General features: G+C 40.8%; 1 protein-coding gene across 13 annotated transcripts in view; it reads left to right on the top strand.

The window, feature by feature from the left end:
• The first annotated feature begins 226 nt into the window (after nt 1-226).
• Nucleotides 227-21,188, top strand: part of MAGI1 (membrane associated guanylate kinase, WW and PDZ domain containing 1) — a 975,264-nt gene continuing 954,302 nt past the window's right edge. For 6 of the 13 annotated variants that reach the window (XM_029601044.1, XM_029601035.1, XM_029601038.1 and 3 more), the window contains exon 1: nt 228-1,516. In XM_029601044.1, coding sequence (XP_029456904.1) covers nt 1,219-1,516 — 298 coding nt within the window. In that variant the 5' untranslated portion in view covers nt 228-1,218. Of the gene's footprint in view, nt 1,517-21,188 lie in introns of all 13 variants that reach the window. The other 7 variants (XM_029601033.1, XM_029601039.1, XM_029601036.1 and 4 more) reach the window with 3 other exon arrangements.

The raw sequence follows: 21,188 nt of genomic DNA, 5'->3' as shown, positions 1-21,188 counted from the left end.
GTAGAAAAACAAAACAATTTTCACTACGTTTACATGCATCACCTTTTTACAACAATGCATATTCTGGGCTTTTTTTTTTTTCATGCTTATGTTCTAATTTAGCTGCGGTGCATCGTGCAGTTCTTTATAACAGCAGCCAGCCACACACGAAGCTAGCTTTCTCTCTCTCTCCGTAGACTTCAGTAAGTTTAATCCTTTTACTGGATGCGTGACCCCGCCCCTGCAGGAGCGATCGCTGCACGTCCCCTTCCTAAGGGTGCTCTCTCTCTCTCTCTCGCACTCCCTCCCAGGCTTGCACCGCTGCTCTCCGGCTGGGAATTTGCGGACGGCCCCAGCGTGAGCACCAGCGAGGGTTGCTAGGAGACACATTGGCCGGGCTCGGCAGAGGGAGAGGGAGGGACCCGAAAGCGGAGGGCGGGTCGGCCGACGGTAGGTGGCCGGGGTGGGGGAGTCGCCGGAAAGCTCGCTCTATCCTCATGAAGAGACTTTCTTGCAGTCCCCCGAGTCCCGGCAGAGTCAGTGTACTTCGTTTCTGCCTGGCGGCGGCGTCCCACTCTAGAGCTCGCCGGTGTGTGAGAAGCGAGGACGGGATGGTTCTGTCGCGAGCCCGCATTTCATTCCCTGCCGGCTCACGTTCGTCGGAGAGCAGCGACAACAAGTTTGCCCTCTCTCTGCTCCGCTGAGGACGTCGGGACTCGGGCGGCTTTTCACAGGTTCCGGCTCCGTGCGGTATGCTTCATGGGAAGGGCTGCCTGCCTGCTGTGGAGATTGAAGTACTTTTTCAAAATTTCTTTGCACGCTCCTGCCTATCGGGAAAGAGGCATCCCCCGCCTGCCTTTCGTCTTTGGGAAAGCGCTCCCAGGTTTTTTTTTTTGTTTCCGACCGCTGGTGATACAGCCTGGTAACCTGGAGAAGTTTTAGTGTTGAACATTATTAGTCCAATGAAACAACTTGGCAAGGCACATAAACCGAAAGAATGCTTTAGACAGGAATTAAAACGATTACAGTCGCATAAAAGGAAGAGGGAGTCAATGCATCGACCTTGAAGTTTGCTTTGTAATGGCCTGAGTGTGTTATAAAAAAGGAAAGTTGTGAAATTTTTGTATTTTCCTTTTTTTTTTTTTTCCCTTACCTGGTCAAGGCGATTGAAATATTTATGAAACGGCAGAATTTGGCTGCTCTTGGTGGAGGCCACGTGAGTAGTCGTTTTTAATCAGTATGGCCAAAGTGATACAAAAGAAAAACCATTGGATGACTAGAGTGCATCAGTGCTTAGTGAGCAGGGGCTCCAAGGGAGAGCTAAATTTGCCTGTCCTGGGTGGAGCGGAGCATGGCGAGTTCCCATATCTGGGAGAAGTGGAGGAGGACGCACAGGAATTCAGTGATGGGAAGTTAAGTGAAGGAGAGCTCCTACTGGAGGTGGCCGGGACCCCCGTGTCAGGCTTGCCGCGTTATGACGTACTAGAAGTCATCAAGAACAGCAAGGAGCCCATCCCCATCAAAGCCGTAAGACAAGGTAAGCAGGCAAGAGGAGGGCAGAGTTCCTCATTCAGCCATCGGAAAACAATGCATAATACAGAGCTGTGGGCAATAAGTGGGTTAGTCCTCTGGCAGCTGTGGGCGGCTCCCTTTGAAGCAGAGGGTGCACACAGATTGCCCAGACTGCTGCTGTCAAGAACCTGCTGTGGAAGGATGTGATGTGTTCTGCAGTTTCATCTTACAAAATGTGTACTTTTGTGGGATATCCAACATATTTATTGAGCTTGCTCTACATGTATACAGAACTTCTTGGGTGATAGATCCCTAATCCATGTTAATACTATAGATAAAAACATTAGTTGGTGAATACTATCTGTGTGCAGATATTTCCTTTGCAGATCTTAGCAAGCAATGGGGAGCAAATAATTTCATTTGAAAACATGAGACAGTTGTAACTATGGAAGGAAATATACAGTGCACTGTAATTTAAGATGCAATGGATGCCTCTAGGAAGCCAAGGGCACATAACACGGCTGCCACCCTCAGCCTCCTTTCACTAGTATTTGAAAGAGGGGTCCTAGCTTTTATCCCTTGGGACCCTTGTGGTGAGATACAGTGATAGGTGGAACACAGGGGAGGGGGGGGGGGTGCAATTAACATAGCAAGCTTGGTTGCTCACAGCAGCTAAGGTGGGGGAAAACAGAAAAGGTAATAAAAGGTTCAGGGCATGGGCAGACAAATAGCTGCAGCAGCAACAGCAGGAGGAGAGAGGAAGGGAGGCAACAGAGATTTTACATTTCTTCAGAAGTTCAGCTGGGAATACTGTTTGCTTCATTTAATGTACGGACACATGGACATTGCTTATAAGGAATGAGGTGTGTGGCAGTCCCAGTACAGTACAAACATGGAGATCCCAAGGTCGGTGTGTCAGCCTGGTTCAGAACAAGGGAAATGCAGAGCAGATTGGTCCCTGGTTTCAGTGGATGAAAAGCAGCTGGATATCAAGGTACATGAGGTGGCCTGTGAAGTAGTCCTCATTAGGAAGCAGGCCGAAATGACCAGGAAGAAGCTGATTGTTTGGTAGTTCATGAATTTATGGAACTAGGTTAGTGCAGTAAAGGCCGGGCAGCAGGTTTTTCTGTTGTCACTTGATATTATGGTTTTCACCACATGGCATTAAGCCTGTGGTGCAGTGAAAGCTGGAATTGGGAATAAGGAAGAAGCAGATTAGTCTCAGGACATTGAAGGACTGAAGGAGAGACAGATCGCAGAAGGCATGGCATAGTTCAGCAAGTGACCAGAATGTGATGCACGCAGAAGAGGAACAGTGAGGGACTCTAGAGACTGGGCAAACACTGAGCAGAGAGGGGCCAGATAGAAATAAGACAGATGAGGAGCAGCAGGGATGCAAGATAGATCCAGATGTGGAGCTGCGAGGGATCAAATAGAGATGCAGACAGAGGAGCTGTATGGATAAAAATAAGATGGGGCAGAGGGCCCCCCTAGGCCCAGAGATTAAGTGAACTACTGGATTGCAGGAACTGAGAACATGAGAGGGTAACCTGCAGGGAACAGCAGCTACTACCCTTAAGAGACAGCATGGGAGTAACTGTGCAGAACAGCAGTCACTACCCTAAACAGAAGGTATGGGGGTAACTGCACGGAATGGCAGTTGGTACCCTTAACAGAAAGCATGGGCCCTTGCGGGCCCAGAGTTCATAGGCTTCAGGAACAGAGAAATATGTTGGGTGACTGTGTGCGCACACAGCAGATTCACACCCATAACAGGTTCACGAGGCAAGGAATAGAGAAAGTCAGTATGGTGTGAGTGTTGTGCACACATACACACAACAGATTCATGAGGCAGAAGATCCCTTGCTGGCCCAGGGATCAGGTGGACTACACACACTGGAAGGGAAGGGTTGAGAGTGGAATACCTCTCAGATGATTGTCTTCTTTAAAAAGAAAAATGCTGTGAGAGTCATATTAACAGCTAAGTTTTATAAGCAAAATAATATATCAATTTGTTTGTTAGGAGCAAGGACATAGAGATGATGATAGTGAACTATGGCAGCATGTGGAATGCGGTTTTGGCAACAAGCCAGAAGTAGTAAAACAGATTACCTGAATATGCTAGTTGTGATAAGGCATTGTATAAGAAGCTGTTACAGGTATACAAAAGCAACAAAATGGAGGGGCTCTAGCTAATATAAAACTGCTGTTTCTATATAAAAGGATCTGACCCATAGCAAATTCACTAGTTAGGGGTTGATAGAAGAATATGATGAGAGCAGGTGCCATGAGGTTTGTAGATAAGGAGAAGGGAAAGAGAAATTGTAGGTTTCAGTTATATTTTGCTAAGGTTACTTTAATGTTAAGGGGCAATGTAAGAAAACCTGTAGTTTAAAACTTTCTGGAGGAAATGGATTTAATTTGTGATATCAGCAATCTTTCAATGAGATAACAGATTAATTAAAGGATGGTTTCATTTACAATGCTAGCCACAGTCTCCTTTCAGAAAAGCTGGGAAGGCAGGAAGTCAGCAATTGTGAACTCAGCAGTTGGAGAATAAACAATTCTCAGTTTTGTTAAAATTTTGAGAAGGCTCATGATATGTAATGGGAGTTAATACAGGAGACTGGACATGGCTCTTTGCTTATACAGTAATGGGGCCAGTGTAGTGCAGTGGAGTAGTATATTCACATCTTCACTAGTGTCTGTAAAACTAGCTTGGAAATTGCATTGGGACATGCTGTATGGATGCAAGAATCAGAAATCAACTGCAAGGTAAAATGCGGAGAGGAAGTTTGAGATAATTTGAGCAGGAGATGTCAGGGACAGGTGAACAAAGGAAATCATGGGCTTTTTCAGTTTAAGGGGTGGGAGCCAGATAGTGATGTCTCCAGAGCACTGATGAACAAAAGGGTTCAAAGGAAAAACAATTAACTACTTAAGAGGTAAAGTCAGAGCCAAGAGGCCCCCATTCTAGCAAAAAGTCCATTGTGGATATGCTAATGGTTGTGGGTGACACATGAGGAGAGAAGGATAAGATTGGGAACCAATTTTCATGCAACTAGAAAAACTAGTCTGCTCTGCTTGTGAATTTAATGCAAAGCAGCAGTTGATGTTTTACAGCCTTTGGGGGAGATCAATACATTTTTGATTTGAGAACACAATTAAACTCTGCTTCTACAGGCCCATAATATACAGCGCGCTCAGCTGAGTGCACTGTTTAACCTGTGATTGGATGCGCATCCACAGCTCCTTATACCATAAGGGGATTAGCATGTCCAGCCCCCTGCAAAACTAATAACGCTCATCACATGCAAATGCATGTTGATGAGGCTATTAGCTATTCTCCCCAGATTAAAAAAAAAAAAAAAAAGCGTGCCTGACCCACATATTTTTATACTCAGAAATTAACGCATGGCCACAGCAGGTGCTAATTTCTAAGCAGCCCAAAAAAGTGTACAGAAAAGCCCAAAATACTGCTTTTGTACATCCTCTGACTTAATATCATGGCGATATTAAGCCTGAGGAACAAAAGGTTTAAAAAAAAAAAGGTGTGTGGCGATCAGGTTAGGAAAATGGATGCTTGTAAAATTAAGCGTCTGTTTTCTTAACCCCCTGACAGCCACCTCTCCTGTGCGCCTGCTGCCAAAGAGGTGCTAGGGGCACACATTTGTCCTTAGCTGCTTCCTTGGCAGCATGACCCCTCATTTAAATATTCTATTGCATGCCCAGGAGAGGTGGTTAGGTGCGCGTAAGGAAACTGGGTGCTCAGTACTGAGTGCCCGCTTTCTGCGTGGCTTTATTGTATCGGCCTGTAGGTGAGCAAAAGAATTAGGTGGGGCCAATGGTTAATTATTATTCAAGAAAATAATGGGATCATATTCTGAATGTAGAGTTAAGAAGTTAAAGGTACTGGAAATACCGAGTTCGGGTAGACATGCAGTGAGGGTCCCTCCCTTCTCCTGTGTGGGGAACCTTATTATTATGTGGAACCTTTCTTCCATGAGTAAGGAAGTCTCTCAAGATTGTTGAAAGAATTAATAGTAACAGGACGATACTTGATACAACATATTTCACCTTAATTATCTACTGGTACTAAGCAAATGTATAATTGTAGGTACAAATAGGGAGTGGGGGCATCAAGTTCATAGGTATACATATGTGTAAAAGGTACTATTCCTACATAGTTACCATGATCAACCAATAAGGGGTAATCAGTCATTTTCAGAGTTGGGCTGGAAATTGCCTTACATTGGAGGCATGGGGAATGAAGCAGTATTTCAGAGTCTGGCGTGGGTTACATAGTGCAGTCAGCTCAAGCTGCCCCCCCCCCCCCCCACTTGTTATTTGACACAATAATAAGATAAAGGTAGATTAAATCCCTTCCCCACATTCAGGCAAGCTGCTACAACTGCCACAAGAAATGGGTTTGATATGTTTTAGAATAATTGTATCGTACAGCAAAAGGTCATGTGCTTACACATGTACAGTTGTCTTATTGCAAGGTGACTGACATCTGAGGCAGAGAGTTGAGCTGTGAGGATCCTAGTGCGGTGAGAGTATGGGAGTTTTCTTGGTGTAGTAACACTCACTAAAGTAGAAAGTTTATGGAAGGGCTATGAGAAAATTCAATTAAGTGTTTACATATAGGATTTTCATAACCAGGTGGGGATCAATCTATTCTCATCATGGTTTTAGTCACTGAGCTATGTTGCCACACTCAGAAAAGCTCAGGGAAATTTCAATAACTTGGAATCAAAGGGGTTTAAAATAAAATACATTAGTAGAATAAATAAATAAATAGAATACAATGAGATATGCATAAGCAGGCACAAGTTTTATAAAAGTGCAAGTCTAAAAATAATTTCAGTAAGGGTAACAAAATATTTAGAAAAATCTGGGTGGAGCCACATTCATTGCATTGGGTCTATTAAATAAGACTGGTTTAAAAAAACAAAACAATAAGCCTTAATTGTTTTTCAAAAACTGCATAAAAAATCAAAGGAGCAAAATATTGCTATTTATGGCACGAGAGACAAATTAATACCCCATTAGGGCATTTGCAATAACACAAACAATGGAAGAAGCGCTCAAGGTCCATAATGACAAGCATCTTGGGGGAAAAGGATGAAGATCCTGCTTAGGATAACATGAAATAGTTATGAGGCTGAGCTATTTGGGGCAGCATTTGTATTCATGTACTTTGGGGTATTTGGAGTTAATGAGGTGGTACCCAGTGTTCCCTCAATTTTCTTACTGTACAACTTTTATTAGCCAAGTTCAAATTGGTGCTTTAAGAGTCAGTATAATGCAAAATAATATTGGGATTTCTGGTGCATGCACTGTTGTGCTGTGTACAGCTTACAGGGAAGAGTGTTTGTGCTATGAACTAGTTTTAAAACCCATGGTCCGACATTAGCAGGAGATGTGCATTTGGGGAAGATTAAGTACAGGTGTGACTGTGTAGATCCAAAAAAAGCAGATAAAAAGAAGGGAGGATGCAAAGTAATACTAGGCAGATGGGACAAAGTATCATGCTCATTTCAGGTTGGGGAGGAGTACAAACGGAGGCCTCCAGGGGGGAGTCCGATTTTAAACAAAAGGTTGGGACAGTACTTTTGCAGTTCCAGTTCCAGAAAGTGATGTTAAGCTGCCCTGAGGTAGCAAGCAAGGACTCCAGAGGTTATAGGACACACTCTCTCTTTTTTTTTTTTTTTTTTTTTAAGGTGAGCAATACTGGAAATTAATGTTTTATCTTTACATTAATTATCTTGTGGCAGAACAAAGTTCAACTTTGAACAATGGCCAAAAAAGTCGTTGGGGGGTCATGCCTTGTTACATTAGGCAAGGAAAGGAGCATGGATGGTGGAAGATTGAGCAAACCTTAAGAAAAGGCAATTGTAAAATGGATGCAGTGGTCAGGAATAAGTTTAATTCCTAAGCATTTGCAGATGGCCATGGCACAACCTAAGCCTGGTATTTATCATTAAAGTTTGGGGTAATGATTTGATATCACAAAAAGCAAGCAACTTGATGATAACAATAAAAGGAAGGGGCCAAGAACAAAAAAAGGAATGGAGAAAGGCAGACAAAAATTAAGCAGTCATGTGAGGGAGCCAATGAGGCACAAATAGAGCATGGGAAAAATAACATCTCAAAGAGACTGATACATCACGAATTTCCAGCATAGCTCTCTGCTTCAACGGCAGGGGAAAAGAAAAACTGATACTTCACGCATATCCAGCATAACTTCAACGGCAGGGGAGAAGAAAAAAGGATTCACACTCACAAAGCGGGGAGTAGCTGGCTTGTTACGGCGGTTACTACCCCAAACCAAATGTGCCTGATACTTCACTTTCGATGCATATCCAGCATAGCTCTCTGCTTCAACGGCAGGGGAGAAGAAAAAACTGATACCTCACGCATATCCAGCATAGCTCCCTGCTTCAACGGCAGGGGAGAAGATAAACAACCAATAAGGGCTGTATAACATAATCTGGGTAAAAACAAATAAGCATGGGTGTAGCTTGCTTATTGCGGCGGTTACTACCCCTACTACCTCTAACTAATCAAGCTAGATATTTCACTTGGATGCAGCTCCATCACCGCTCTCTACATTAATGGCGGGGGTGGAAGGGAATTAGAACCAAGAGCTAAGAGAAACAGATAAGTATGAGAGAAGAAATGAGGGAAGCTTGCTGGGCAGACTTGATGGGCCATTTGGTCTTCTTCTGCCGTCATTTCTATGTTTCTATGTTTCTATAAGAGAGAGTTTATTTAGGAGGGATGGGATCTGCTTAACAGACATGGCTTTGGTCATTTTCAACTTAGATGGCAATTAAAGCCTACAAGAGTCCTAGATGGGTGGGGTGGGGCCCAGTAAGGGGTTACTGGCGCTTTCTGTAGCGGCAGCTCACCGGTCAAAAAGAAAAACAAAAATGGGGGCGCTCAGGTGCCATTAGATAAGGGGGCACTTGGGCTGTTGGTGGGTGTTTTAGCTTTTAGTACATTGCAGACGACCCCCAAGTAGGAAAACACAACATAAGGCAGGAATAAACAACTCCAAGGCCAGGATCTGGCGCAGGACGAGGTCTGGATGGCCTGGGGAGTGGTAGAATAAGAAATTAAAAATGGTGGGGGTAGCCTAATACAGCTGACCCACCCCTGAACATCTTGCACGGTACAGCTTGATGGGAGAAGCATTGGACACTAAATAAATAAAAGAGAAGTTTCCTGGGTGCTGAGTGCTGCATTAATACAGGTATGGGAGTTTTTGGTTAGGTAATATTTTAATTTATCGACAGCTGTGGCCTGTATCTTCCACTGTTTTTTTGTTATGTTGCAAAATTAGAGTAAATGAGTTGGGTTATGTGGAATGAAGAAAAATTTTGGAATTTGATCAGATGTCCCAGTGTTTACAGGGGAGGGAATGGGGGTGGGGTTAATTAGAGTGGGGAGGATGAGTGCTTGCGTTAAGAGCAGCGGTGGATATTTGAACTAGTCAAAAGATATATGTTGGTGGTATAAAACATTTTCAGTACCGTATTTTCCGGCGTATAAGACGAGTTTTTAACCCCTGAAAATCTTCTCAAAAGTCGGGGGTCGTCTTATAGGGCGAATAATTACCGCATTTTTCGCTCCATAAGACGCACTTTTTTCCCCCAAAAGTGGGGGGAAAATGTCTGCGTCTAATGGAGCGAATATAAAAAAAAAAAAAATCTAACAACCCCCCCACCCTCCTGACCCCCCCCAGACCTGCCAAATTAATTTACTACAAACCCCCCCCCCCCCCACCAAAGACCTGCCAAAAGTCCCTGGTGGTCCAGCGGGGGTCCAGGAGCGGTCCGGGAGCGATCTCCTGGACTTGGGCTGTCGGCTGCCAGCAATCAAAATGGCGCCGACGGCCCTTTGCCCTTACTATGTCACTGGGGTCGACTAATGGCAGCGGTAGCTCCTGTGACATAGTAAGGGCAAAGGGCCGTTGGCTGCCAGTAATCAAAATGGCGCAGACGGCCCTTTGCCCTTACTATGTCACAGGGGCTACCGCTGCCATTGGTCGACCCCAGTGACATAGTAAGGGCAAAGGGCCGTCGGCGCCATTTTGATTGCTGGCAGCCGACAGCCCAAGTCCAGGAGATCGCTCCCGGACCGCTCCTGGACTCCCGCTGGACCACCAGGGACTTTTGGCAGGTCTTGGAGGGGTCAGGAGGGTGGGGTGTTGTAGAAAACTAATTTGGCAGATCTTGTGGAGGGGTCAGGAGGGTGGGGGGGTTGCATTTAATTAATTTGGCAGGTTTTGGAGGGGTCAGGAGGGTGGGGGAAGCTGAGGGATTAGTTTTAAAGGGTCGGGGTGGGTTTTTTGTTTATCGGCTCGGGCGCAGCAGATTTAAAAAAACAAAAAACCCGATCGGGCCGGACGAAAAAAACCCCACTATGTGAATTGGAACCGGAATCAGAACCGATTCGGGTTCCAATTCACATCTCTATTACCGGTACCTCCTTCTCTGCCTCTCAGATCTCGCACATGCACGTCTGCGCCGCTTCACTGTAGTCCTCGGGAGCGAGATCTGAGAGGCAGAGAAGGAGGTACCGGTAATAGGATACAAGGGTGGGCCAGAGGGATGCGTTACCGCTCTGATAGTCTTGGAGACAGGGAGGGCTGAGCATGCAGGGAGAGCTGACCAATCCAAGCAGGATTTGTATACAACAACCAGCCAATCGCCGGTAAGGTACATCGCTTGCCGTGATTGGCTGGTTGTTGTATACTGGGTACCACATACAGTATGGTTATGTAGTGACACAGAAGGGTAGTCTTATACGGCGAGTATATCCCAAACTCTATATTTTAACTGGAAAAGTTGGGGGTCGTCTTATACGCCCAGTCGTCTTATACGCCGGAAAATACGGTAATTGTCTTGCAGACGGAAAGAGGAGGAGCCTGGTTCTCATGCTGGTTTTAGTAGTTCATTCTGTTTTTCTCAGTTGATTTGAATGGTTGAAGTACTTTTGCCAGGTCCTTAATTATATGGACATTCTGATGATGCTGGCCTATTTCATATGATTTAAATTTGTGTGGTAAAGTGGAGATTTGTATACACAATGTCTAAAATTATTATTTCCATTAGGGCTTGGTTTGGGTTTTCTACTTCCTATTTTTTTTTCAAATGAGAGCGTAATTCAGCAATGATTAACAGACTTGCATTTTTTTGTAGTTTACTATTTAATCTCAAAGAGCACAGGAAAAAGACTTTACAGGAAAAATTATTTAACCTTTTCTATTTATGGAAAACATATATTTTGATTATTCGAGAAAAGGATAGGTGGTAGGATGAGTGTGTTGTGACTCAAGTTCTGCTTTTAAATTTTTACCACCCACGAGCTTTTAGTTTGCTTTAAACACAATAAACATTTTCATGAGGACATTCTATAAGCTTTTCTAAGCCTCTAGTCAGTGACAGTTTTGAGGTTTAACAGCACAGCTGTATAGTAAAATGCTTTGATCTGGTAACTGATGCTGATGGGTGGGCAATAGAAATATTTCAGTTTGACCCTAAAGGAATTTTCTGGTAAATTCAGTGTTGGAGTAGTTTTATATCTTCAATTGTAGTAAGCTTTATTTTATTCAACTGCCTAAAATCTTTGTTATATATGGTTGGAACAAGAGATAGATATGTGTGCATTGTAGATTTTATTTATTTATTTATTTATTTATTTAATAACTTTTATATACTGGCATTAGATAGGCACATCATGCCGGTTTACATATTAACAAAAGCGAGGAAACTACATTATAACAGGGAGTGGGAGGGGATATAACAAACTGAGAAAGGCAAGAAATACAGAGTTGTGAACTAGTTAAATAAGTCAAAAATCAACAACAAGTGCAATAAATGCAACTACGGCAACTGGTAAAAACCAGTTATGTTATAAGCAAAACAAGTTAAATAGCCTTTGTTTTTAATTATTTTTTTATCACTATTAATTTACAAGGTACCACTTCTAAATCTCTCGCTATTCCATTCTTCATTTGAATAGGAAGCTTCTTTGTTATCAAGAGGAAGGGACAAAATAATATTTCAGGTTTTGTAGCTCTGCAGGATGACAGAAACAAAGTTTATATGAATAGGGCATTCTGTATCCCTGTGCACAGAGTAGACATTTAACAGGTTCCCAGAAAAGGCCTGTTTAAATGGTCTGCACTTGCAATGCAGGATTTAAAACTTCTGCCAGGAAATTGCTGCTATAGCTATAAAGGTAATGTGACTGGAGAGCTCAGAAATATTAAACTGGAACACCTGTTGGGTTGCATAATGAAGCACCTATATTTTATTGGTTCCCTTCTTTCCATTCCAGAGAACAGATAAACTTGTTAGGTCTTGGCCCTTTGGATCTCTTGAGCAACTTTTCTAAGGTATGATACTTCAGAGGTGATAAATATGTGTACCAAGCTGATAGAAAGTTTTCTAAGTGTAAAATATTTTAACCCATTTTAAATGGTTTTCTGTGGGAATGCAACAGGAGAAGCCATTTTGAAAATAGTGTATAAGACAAATACAGTACCCTAAAACAGTGTTATGATTTGTTATGGAGGGAAAACCAAAAGTATTTAGTTTTTCTGTATGGTAGTGTGTACTGTTGTAAACTCTAAAATTAACTTGGTTCTTTGTGTTCTTGCTCTTTAACTTGTCACTGAAGGACCTTAATATGTATTGGATAGAAGAGAGGAGGGAGGGGTAATGATACCTGAACCGTACTGATGATTAAGAAGCAAAGCTTTTTTTTTTAATGTAAAGAAAGTTGTACTTACCTTTCCATTAAAAAAAAGCTTTGCTTCTTGAACAACACAGTTCAGGTATTTATCTGTACCATATCCCTCCTTCCTCACCTCTTCTTTTTGATACATATACATGATATGAAGCACCAAGGTGGGTAGAAACAGAGTACCATCAGGAAAACCTTTTTTTTCTTGGAGAGGGTGGATTCCTGGAATGTCCTGCCAGGGTAGGAGATGGAAACAAAAACAGTATTAAACACAGAGGATCCTTAGTAGCAAGAGAATGGTAATGAAGCACTGGCGTAATCTTCAGAGAATGGCAATTACTCCCTAAATAAGGCAGTGATATTGACTGCATTGTGCTTCCTAGAAGGCACTGGGTAACTTGAATGGAGTAGCAATTACAACTCCTAAAAGGGACTTAGTTAGGGGGAGTGGGTGTTGGGTTCCGTTGTGGGAATTTGCATCTTTCCAAGTGGACTAATCACTACTGAGGAGACTGGATGGGTTGTTTTGGTATTTATCTGTTGTTTTTAGCCACATTAAAGGAGGGCAATTCTCAGACATCTGATTTAACATGGGCTGTTTTCATATCCTCTTTCAAGTTACTTTAATGCAATCATTACAATGACAGTCCCTGACCAGGGGTTGTGTTCCAGGGCAGCTCCTGGACCTCTGTAATATGCTCTAAATCTGGCCACAAAGTTACCGTGATGACTGAGCTTCTCCAGAGAGTCTATGAATACTATTTCTGCAGCATCTCTAGCCCTTGCTGACCTGGGAAGTAGAACACTTGAGAGAATTGAATCCAGGTCCTGCCAAATGACAGTACTCGGCACGGTCATTTTGCACCTGGGCAGTTCAATTGTCAAATTCTTGTATACAAATTTGCTGCTGCTTGTCCATTTCCTTTGTGACACCAATTCAGCAATGAACTCTTTTTAATGTGAGCTATCATAGTTGCAGTATTGCAACTATGATAGATCTCAGAGATGCTGCTGAGCATTTTAAGAAAGATTTTTATTTTTAGGTGGTTTATATATTGTAAATTTGTGTTTATTTTCCAGGTAATTGGGGACAGTGCCAGTTTAAGGGTATTAGACACCCTAAGCAAACCGACAGCTTTTCACCTCTCCTCCCAGACTCCCCCTCCGATGCAATTTACAATTATGCAGTTACAGTAAAAAGATTTTGTATGAAAAAAGATATTTTGAGGTAAAAATAGCACAACAAAATGTATATTATATTTATATGCACTATTGTGGTACAAAAAGGACATTTGGAACCAATATGGCCAGTGTGTCCCATCTTTTTTTCTGGAGGCACACACCTATTCAATCAGGTTTGCTAAATTAGTTCTGGGGGAATTCTGGGGCTGGAGTTAAATTTGTGGCATTAAAAAGTGCACATTGCGTGCCCAGCGATTTTCTGCATCGGGGATAATAGCTAAAAGCCTCAGCTCCCATCACACATATGTATCGGCTACACATTTGTTCGGGCTTGTGTTTTGGAGCCGCTAATCTCCTTTTTCATCGGGTGCTAATCTAGTTCATGCAAAACACGCATCCAACCATATGTAAACCTGTGCACTGGGCTGGGCGCACTTTATTGCATCTGCCCCAGAATGTTAGAAAGGGAATGGGGAATAAAACGGGAAATGTCATAATGTCTCTGTATTGCTCCATAGAGAGACTGCACCTTGAATACTGTGTGTGATTCTGGTCACTGTATCTCAAAAAAGATATAGTTGCACTGGAGAAGGTACAGAGAAAAGCGACTAAAATGATAAAGGGAATGGAACTGCACCCCCATGAGGTTAGGGTTCTTCAGCTTGGAAAAGAGATGGCTGAGGAGGATATGACAGAGGTCTTTAAAATTTTGAGGACTAGAACAGGTAAATGTGAATCGGTTATTTACTCTTTCAGATAATTCAAGGATTAGGGGGGGGCACTTCTTGAAGTTAGCAAGTAGCACATTTAAAACAAATCAGAAAAAAAATTCTCTTTCAATTAATACACAATTAAGGTCTGCTGGAGGCTGTGGTTAGGGCAGTTAATGTAGCTGGCTTTAAAAAAAAAAAAAAAAAAAAAAAAAGTTTGGAGAAGTCCATGTACTGCTATTAATCAAGATGACCTAGGGAATAGCCACTGCTATTAGTGGCATTAGTAGCATGGGATCTATTTAATGTTTGGGTACTTGCCAGGTTCTTGTAATATGGATTAGCCACTGTTGGAAAGAGGATGCAGTCTGACCCAGTATGAAAATGTAAGTTCTTATGTTTGACAAAGTCTCCTATGATAGACTCCTGAGAAAAATAAAAAGTCATGGGCTAGGTGGCAATGTACTATTGTGGATCTCAAACTCGTTAAAATATAGGAAACAGAGCCCAGGATTAAATGGTCAGTTTTCTCAGTGGAGCAAGGTAAACAGTGGGGTACCACAGATATCTTTACTGGGACCAATGCTTTACAACAGATTTATAAATAATCTGGGAAAAGAGTTCAATGAGTGAGGTGATCGAATTTGCAGATGACACAACTTATTCTGAGTTGTTAAATCTTGCACGACTTGGACACTGGGCATCCAAATGACAGATGAAATTTAATGTGAATAATCTAAATTGTGCACACATGGGGAAAAGTAATGCACACTGTAGTTACACAACGTTAGGTTCCATATTAATAGTTAACGCTCAGGAAAAGAGCCTGGGCATCATCGTGGACAATACTTTGAAATCCTCAGCTCAGTGTGTAACTACATTCAAAAAAGCAAATATTTGGAATTATTGGGAAGGAACATAGAATAGAAAATTTAATTATAGCTCTGTATCACTCTATGGTAAGACCATACCTACTGAGGGCAATTCTGGTCACTACTTCTCAAAATGAAATATAGTTGTATTGGAAATCGTATAGAGAAGGGCAACAAAATGATAAAGGGGATGGAATCCTCCCCTAATAGGAAAGGCTAAAGATGTTAGGGATCTTCAGTTTGAAGAAGACACAATTGAGGGGGAATATGATAGAGGTCTTCATTCCATGAAGTTAGTAACACACTGAAAACAGTTCAGTAAAAAAAAATTTCACTCAGTGCACAATTTAACTCTGGAATTCATTGCAGGAGAATGTGGTAAAGGCAGTTAGCGTAGTTGGATTTAAAAAAGTATTTGGATACATTTCTGGAGATGTCCATAAACTGTTATTTAATCAAATAGACTTGGAGAAAGCCACTACTTATCCCTGGGTTTTAGCAGCATGGGATCTATCTACTTTTGGGATCTTAACATGTATTTGTGACCTAGATTGGCCACTGTTGGAAACAGGATACTGGGCTTGATGGATCCTTGGTCTGACCCAGTGTGGCAATTCTTATATTCTTAAGCATCAAAAATCCAGAGTTTTTGTAAAGTGAGAGCAACAACTCTTATCTCAATCCAAATCAAAAACAGAATTTATTCAAAACATACCTCAGGTCAGCAAAAAGCCCTTACATTATTTAAATTTTAATCTATTTCTCCCTATATCAACAATTCTATAAAAGGTTAACAAATCACACACTTAAGTCTAGATAAAGAGAAAAAATGTGAAATCCCTTGTTTTGTAAGACCACAAACTATAACACTAGGAGGTCTATGGGAAGCGAATCAGAGACTGGAACAATCCTTGTCGGATCAGATGCAAGTTCTTTCATCACAGTTTCAGGTGATTTCTGGAAAAAGCAGAGAAATGGAATCTGAAGTGAGAGTGCATAATTAGCATTTGGAAATTCAGAGACTAATTTTGGGAAAAATCAAGAAGCAGAGTATTCGTTGGCTAAAGATGATTTTATTACTTTATGACAAGCTTGAATGCTTAGAAGATATGATCAGGAATCGGACATTACAATTTTTAAATTTCACCAAGTCATCTATTTCTCCTCATTTGATACTGTTAAAATGCTACTTTGTTGAAATTTGTTAAGATTCCAGAAAATGCTTGGCCTCCTGTCTCTTATTGAATTTCCTCATTGAAGCAAAAAGGATTTGGGGCTCATAGTAGGGCCCATCATCCTCCTTTGGATTTCTTAGACATTTCTAAAGTCTTTAGAGCAGGTAGAAACAGAGGTTGCTGAAATTTCAGCACTCATTGTAAAATTTGTATTAGAACCTGATAAGGAATTTGGTCCTGAAATTGTTTCATTACAAAGGTATTTCTAAATTCAAAGATTTGAATATTTCCTGATATAGCCAGGATTACTCAAAGGAAAAGAAAACAGTTTCTTCTTATGAGACCTCATGTTTTGCTGTTGGGTGCCACTTTTTTGTTTTTGTTTTTTGTTAATTTTCCATGCAAATATGTTATTGTTAGAGGTCATGGTTTAAAATAGTTTTTTTTTTTTTTAATCCTCTCTCTGCTTTTGTGTCTACTGGGTAAGGACCAGTTGGAAACCCTCCTCCTTCCTCTCTTTCATCCATTTAATGTGTTACTAGATAAGAATACCCACATTATTAAGAACATTGTGGCTCCTGTCCTTGCCCTCTAAATTGGTAAGCAGAGGAACTCTTTTGCTTCTATTTTAGTTGATAGATCCATCTTCCTGAATTGTGGGTTATTGTATAGCGTCAGTGATAAAATATATTTTATTGATTTTCTTATCTTACACTTTTTGATGCTTTTTCAACACAAAGTTCATTCTTGATTTGTAGATGGAAAAAAAACTGCTTGACATTTGAAACTGGAGAAAACAAAATCTCCCTAAAAGCAATGTTAGCATCTTATTCTGAAATAATTATGAACAATATTTGAAATGTAAGTTATAAATATAATTTAATTGCACTATGTTCTGATGACCTGTAAAACTTGAACCTGGAGTCTTTTTGTAAGATTAACCTTATTGCTGACAAACATTAACCAGTTTTATAATGCTCCTGCTTACATCTGTTAAAAATTTTATAATAAAAGCAACGCCCAACACAAAGCATGTATATACCTAGAATGCAAAATACATTCTAGTCCTCATAGATATGAGCACACTCAGAGGTGAATTTTAAAAGCCCGATGCACGCATTAATTAGGGGATGCGTGAATAAGCTGGGCTTGCTCGCGCCGAGCGGATTTTAGAAAGCCACCAAGATATGTGCATATCTCCCGCAGCATGCACAACTCGAAAGTTTTCAAAAAGGGGCAGGGAATGGGTGTGGTCTAGGTGGGGTATGAACCTAAAATGTGCGCATAAATTCTGACAACCTGGCATGCACTGAAGCCCCCTGCCACATAACTTTCCTTCTGCTATGGATGACGTGTAGGTTAAAAAAACCCCACAAAACTAGGCAGATTTGCAGGGTTTTAAGGGTTGGGGCTAACTGGGAGACATAAAGGCTATCAAACCCAAGGGGGTTTGGAGGACTTCTCTCTTAGCCGGGCAAACTGGGAACTAAGAGGTAAAAGTGGGAATGGTGTCGGCATATGCCCCTTCTAAAATACTCCAATTTCTGCGGTAGAAGCGGGATTTGTGCACACATGCGCACTTGGCTAAGCTATTTTATAACATGTGCGCATATGCATGCATATGTTATAAAATGACCGTGTTCCTGAGTGCGGGCTGAAGTATGTACATACGCGTTGATTTGTTATCATAGTATCCAATTTATGAGTTTTCCCCACAGGAGCAGAATGATAAAACCTGTGATGAATCGGACTCTTAATATTTGGGTTTCTCAATGCTTCACGTTACATTATAAAAGAATTCAGTTTCTATAATCTATATTAAGCTTTTTTTCTGCATAGATGCAGAGTAGAAAATATCCTTAGTAAATCAGATCCACAATCAGGATTGGCAAAATAGAAAATGTCTAATTGTTGTTAAAATGCCAGAGGTTTTCCACCTGTTGTTTTTAAGAAGCAGGTAAAAGGCCAACACCTATTATTGGGTGTATCACATTACAATAACTACATTTAAAGAAAAATAAGTTTCAAGAACACCTTACTTTTTTTTATATAATCCATTATGTGGCTTGACTAGGACATTGTTTAATTTTTGACACTTGATTACAATTGTGGCACAAGCAGCAAAGATATGCAAATTGTAGCAACAGGATTTGCCAAACCAGCAGTTCCAAGAATTATTCCTCCCTACTTCATAAAATACAAAACATAATTACTTTAAAGATATTCATTTTAATTACAATTAACCAAATACTGCACTACTGTCTATAAAAATGTAATTTTGAGACTTGAATCTTTCCAGTTAAAAACTCAGGACTACAAAGAATATATACCTGCTTCGAGTCCCTCTGTGTTAAATAATCTGATTAATAATTTACTTAAGCACTTCTCAGTCTGTTTAAGCAGTCAAATAAATAGGGTCCTAAGAAATTGTTAAAGCTATGTGTACTACATAAATATTTTATAACTCCTGTTAAACCCCTCTAAAAAAAAATTCTAACCTTAAAATACAAATTTTTCTCTCTCTAGGGGAATCAACAACTGTATATCATCTACACAGAAATATCCTGTTACACCCAAAGAACAAATAAGTTCCCGCAAAGGTTGTAGGAAAATATTAAACAATATTGGCAGCAGGGGAGATCCCTGTGGAACACCACAGGAACAATGAACAATAGACAATAAAGCCCCTTTTGTCAAAACTTTATATGATTTACCTCTGTGAAAAGAAAACAACCATAACAAATTTATGCCATTTTTCCCTAAATCATAATTTTTCTGCATCAACATACTATATCAACTAAATCAAAAGCAGAGGACAAATCGAGTAATACAGAGCCATTTTTACACCTTTATCCAAACTGCATAAAATCTCATCTATCACCAAGACCAAAATTATCTTGGTGCTATGTCCTTTCCGAAAACCGCTTTGTGCGCTATCTAATTTATTGCCATCTTTCAAGAAGTTCTGACAAGTGCAACCACATTTCCATTTTATGTCCAAGGCAGTTTATAATAAATGTAGAAAAAATATAAACTCTCTTTAGGACATGGGTTGCTGATCCCATGCTTTCAACACATGTTTATTTTACTTCAATATTTCAAGAACTCTTATTTATAATTTACTTCCTGTTGTGATAGAAACATTTCAGTTTTAGGATATTACACCTTTGCAAGCTACTTTTTGTGCATTCCCATTGTTAACTTTCATATCAAAAGTATTTAAATACTGTATTTGCAAAAAGTTTCCTCTCCTGTTAGAATGATTTTAAATACTGTGTCCACCTAAGAAAAATGTAAGATGCAATCAAGTTTTTGTTTTTGTTTTTTTTAAAAGATAAAAAGCAAAAAGTGCTGGGTCAGGGTGCATAGTGCCTCTAACATTGCGCTGCACAGCTGGTGGCCCTTCCCCTCTCGCCATCTCTTCTCTCCTTGGTATTTTTTCAGGCTGAGGTATGGTGAGAAAATTCCCTCCATAGCTTGAGAGTCCAAGGAGCATAATGGAGAAAGAAGACTGGGCTTAGCCAAGAGGCTGGCAGAGTATCTCCAACATGCCCCACCTCCTTTGTTGCATCCCACCCACCCAATTTTTTATAAGATATTAGCGGTATAATAACTGCATATTAACATGTATTGGGTTCTGCCGCAGCTGTTGGGGTGGGCTTGTGGTACCGAAACCAAGGGTAGCAATATGAGGCAGATGCCGGGGATGTAAGAGCTCTGCCCCCATCCCATCTGTTGCATGTGGGTCAGGCAGTAAAGAGGCTGGAAAGTGATTAGGGTACACTATTGTCTGATTCTCGACTGGTGGCAGGTGCAGCGCCAGTCATTCTCAGGAGACAGTGTAGCACTGGCTGAGTGCTGCAGTGCCAAATAAGGACAACCTTACTAAGTGGCAGGATCCTTGGCAACAGAGGAGAAGATAGCTTAGCCGGTTCCATGGCATGCATTGTGAAAATCACAGATGACCTAGCTGGTCCCATGGTGGGTGGTTCAGAAACATGTGAAAGGATACGGGTTCTGTGGCATGGGTACAAATTTAAATTGTGTTATAAAGCTGCAGCCTTGTATTTTTGTATGAATTGTATGAAGTTTTATGTTGGTGGTGGTCAAAGCAGATTCTATTCAGGTATTGGAGGCATTTCCCTCTCTCCCCAAAGGCTCACAATTTAAGTTTGTACCTGAGGCAATGGAAGGTTAAGTAACTTGCCCAAGGCCACAAGGAGCAGCACGACTACATATGTTTCTAATATTCTATAGTATTTTCTGTTCTTTTGATATAATATAAAAAGAAATAAAACAATACTGGCGGTAGTTGTGGATTGGTTGTGGCAAAAATAGGTTTTAAATTCTGCCAAAACGGAATTGTTTAGGACTGCTTCTTTATATGAGGGATTAAGTTCTTTCAGTGTGCAGGCAGATTCTCAGAAGTTAGAGAACCTTCAAAAGGTTAGGAGCCTAGGAGTTCCACTTGAAACCAATATGGAGGGTGAAACTATGGTCTCTAAGGTTATTCAGTTGATATATGGAAAACTGAAGATTATGCATAAACTCTAACCCTTCTTGGACTAGAATAATTTTAAATCGGTGGTACAAAATCTAAATCGTATCGCATTTGGATTATCATAATGCCTTATTAGCAGGGCTGCCACAGCGGTTGATGCGGAAGTTGCAAGTGGGCCCAATATGTGGCTGTCAGAATAACGCTGGGCTACTTGAGGCAAACCTCAGTTTGTTAGCAAGGTTGCATTAGCTACCGGTTGAGGCCCATATAAAATTAAAAATTTTAACTTTGGTTTTATTTTGTAAACAATTGAAAACATGGATGTTTTCAAAAGTCTGACTGTAATACCATGCGTTCTTTTGGGACAAAAGTTTTTTGATTTGTGTGTTTATTTTGTTTTAATCTGTTTTACTATATAAAAGTTACTATGATTTTTATCTTTACACTGCTTTGCTTGACATTGTTCAGAAGATAGTTTATAAATATTTTAAATAAA

This window comes from Rhinatrema bivittatum, chromosome 4, assembly GCF_901001135.1.
Source record: "Rhinatrema bivittatum chromosome 4, aRhiBiv1.1, whole genome shotgun sequence".
Taxonomy (NCBI): domain Eukaryota; kingdom Metazoa; phylum Chordata; class Amphibia; order Gymnophiona; family Rhinatrematidae; genus Rhinatrema; species Rhinatrema bivittatum.
This window is presented reverse-complemented; position numbering and strand designations above follow the sequence as displayed.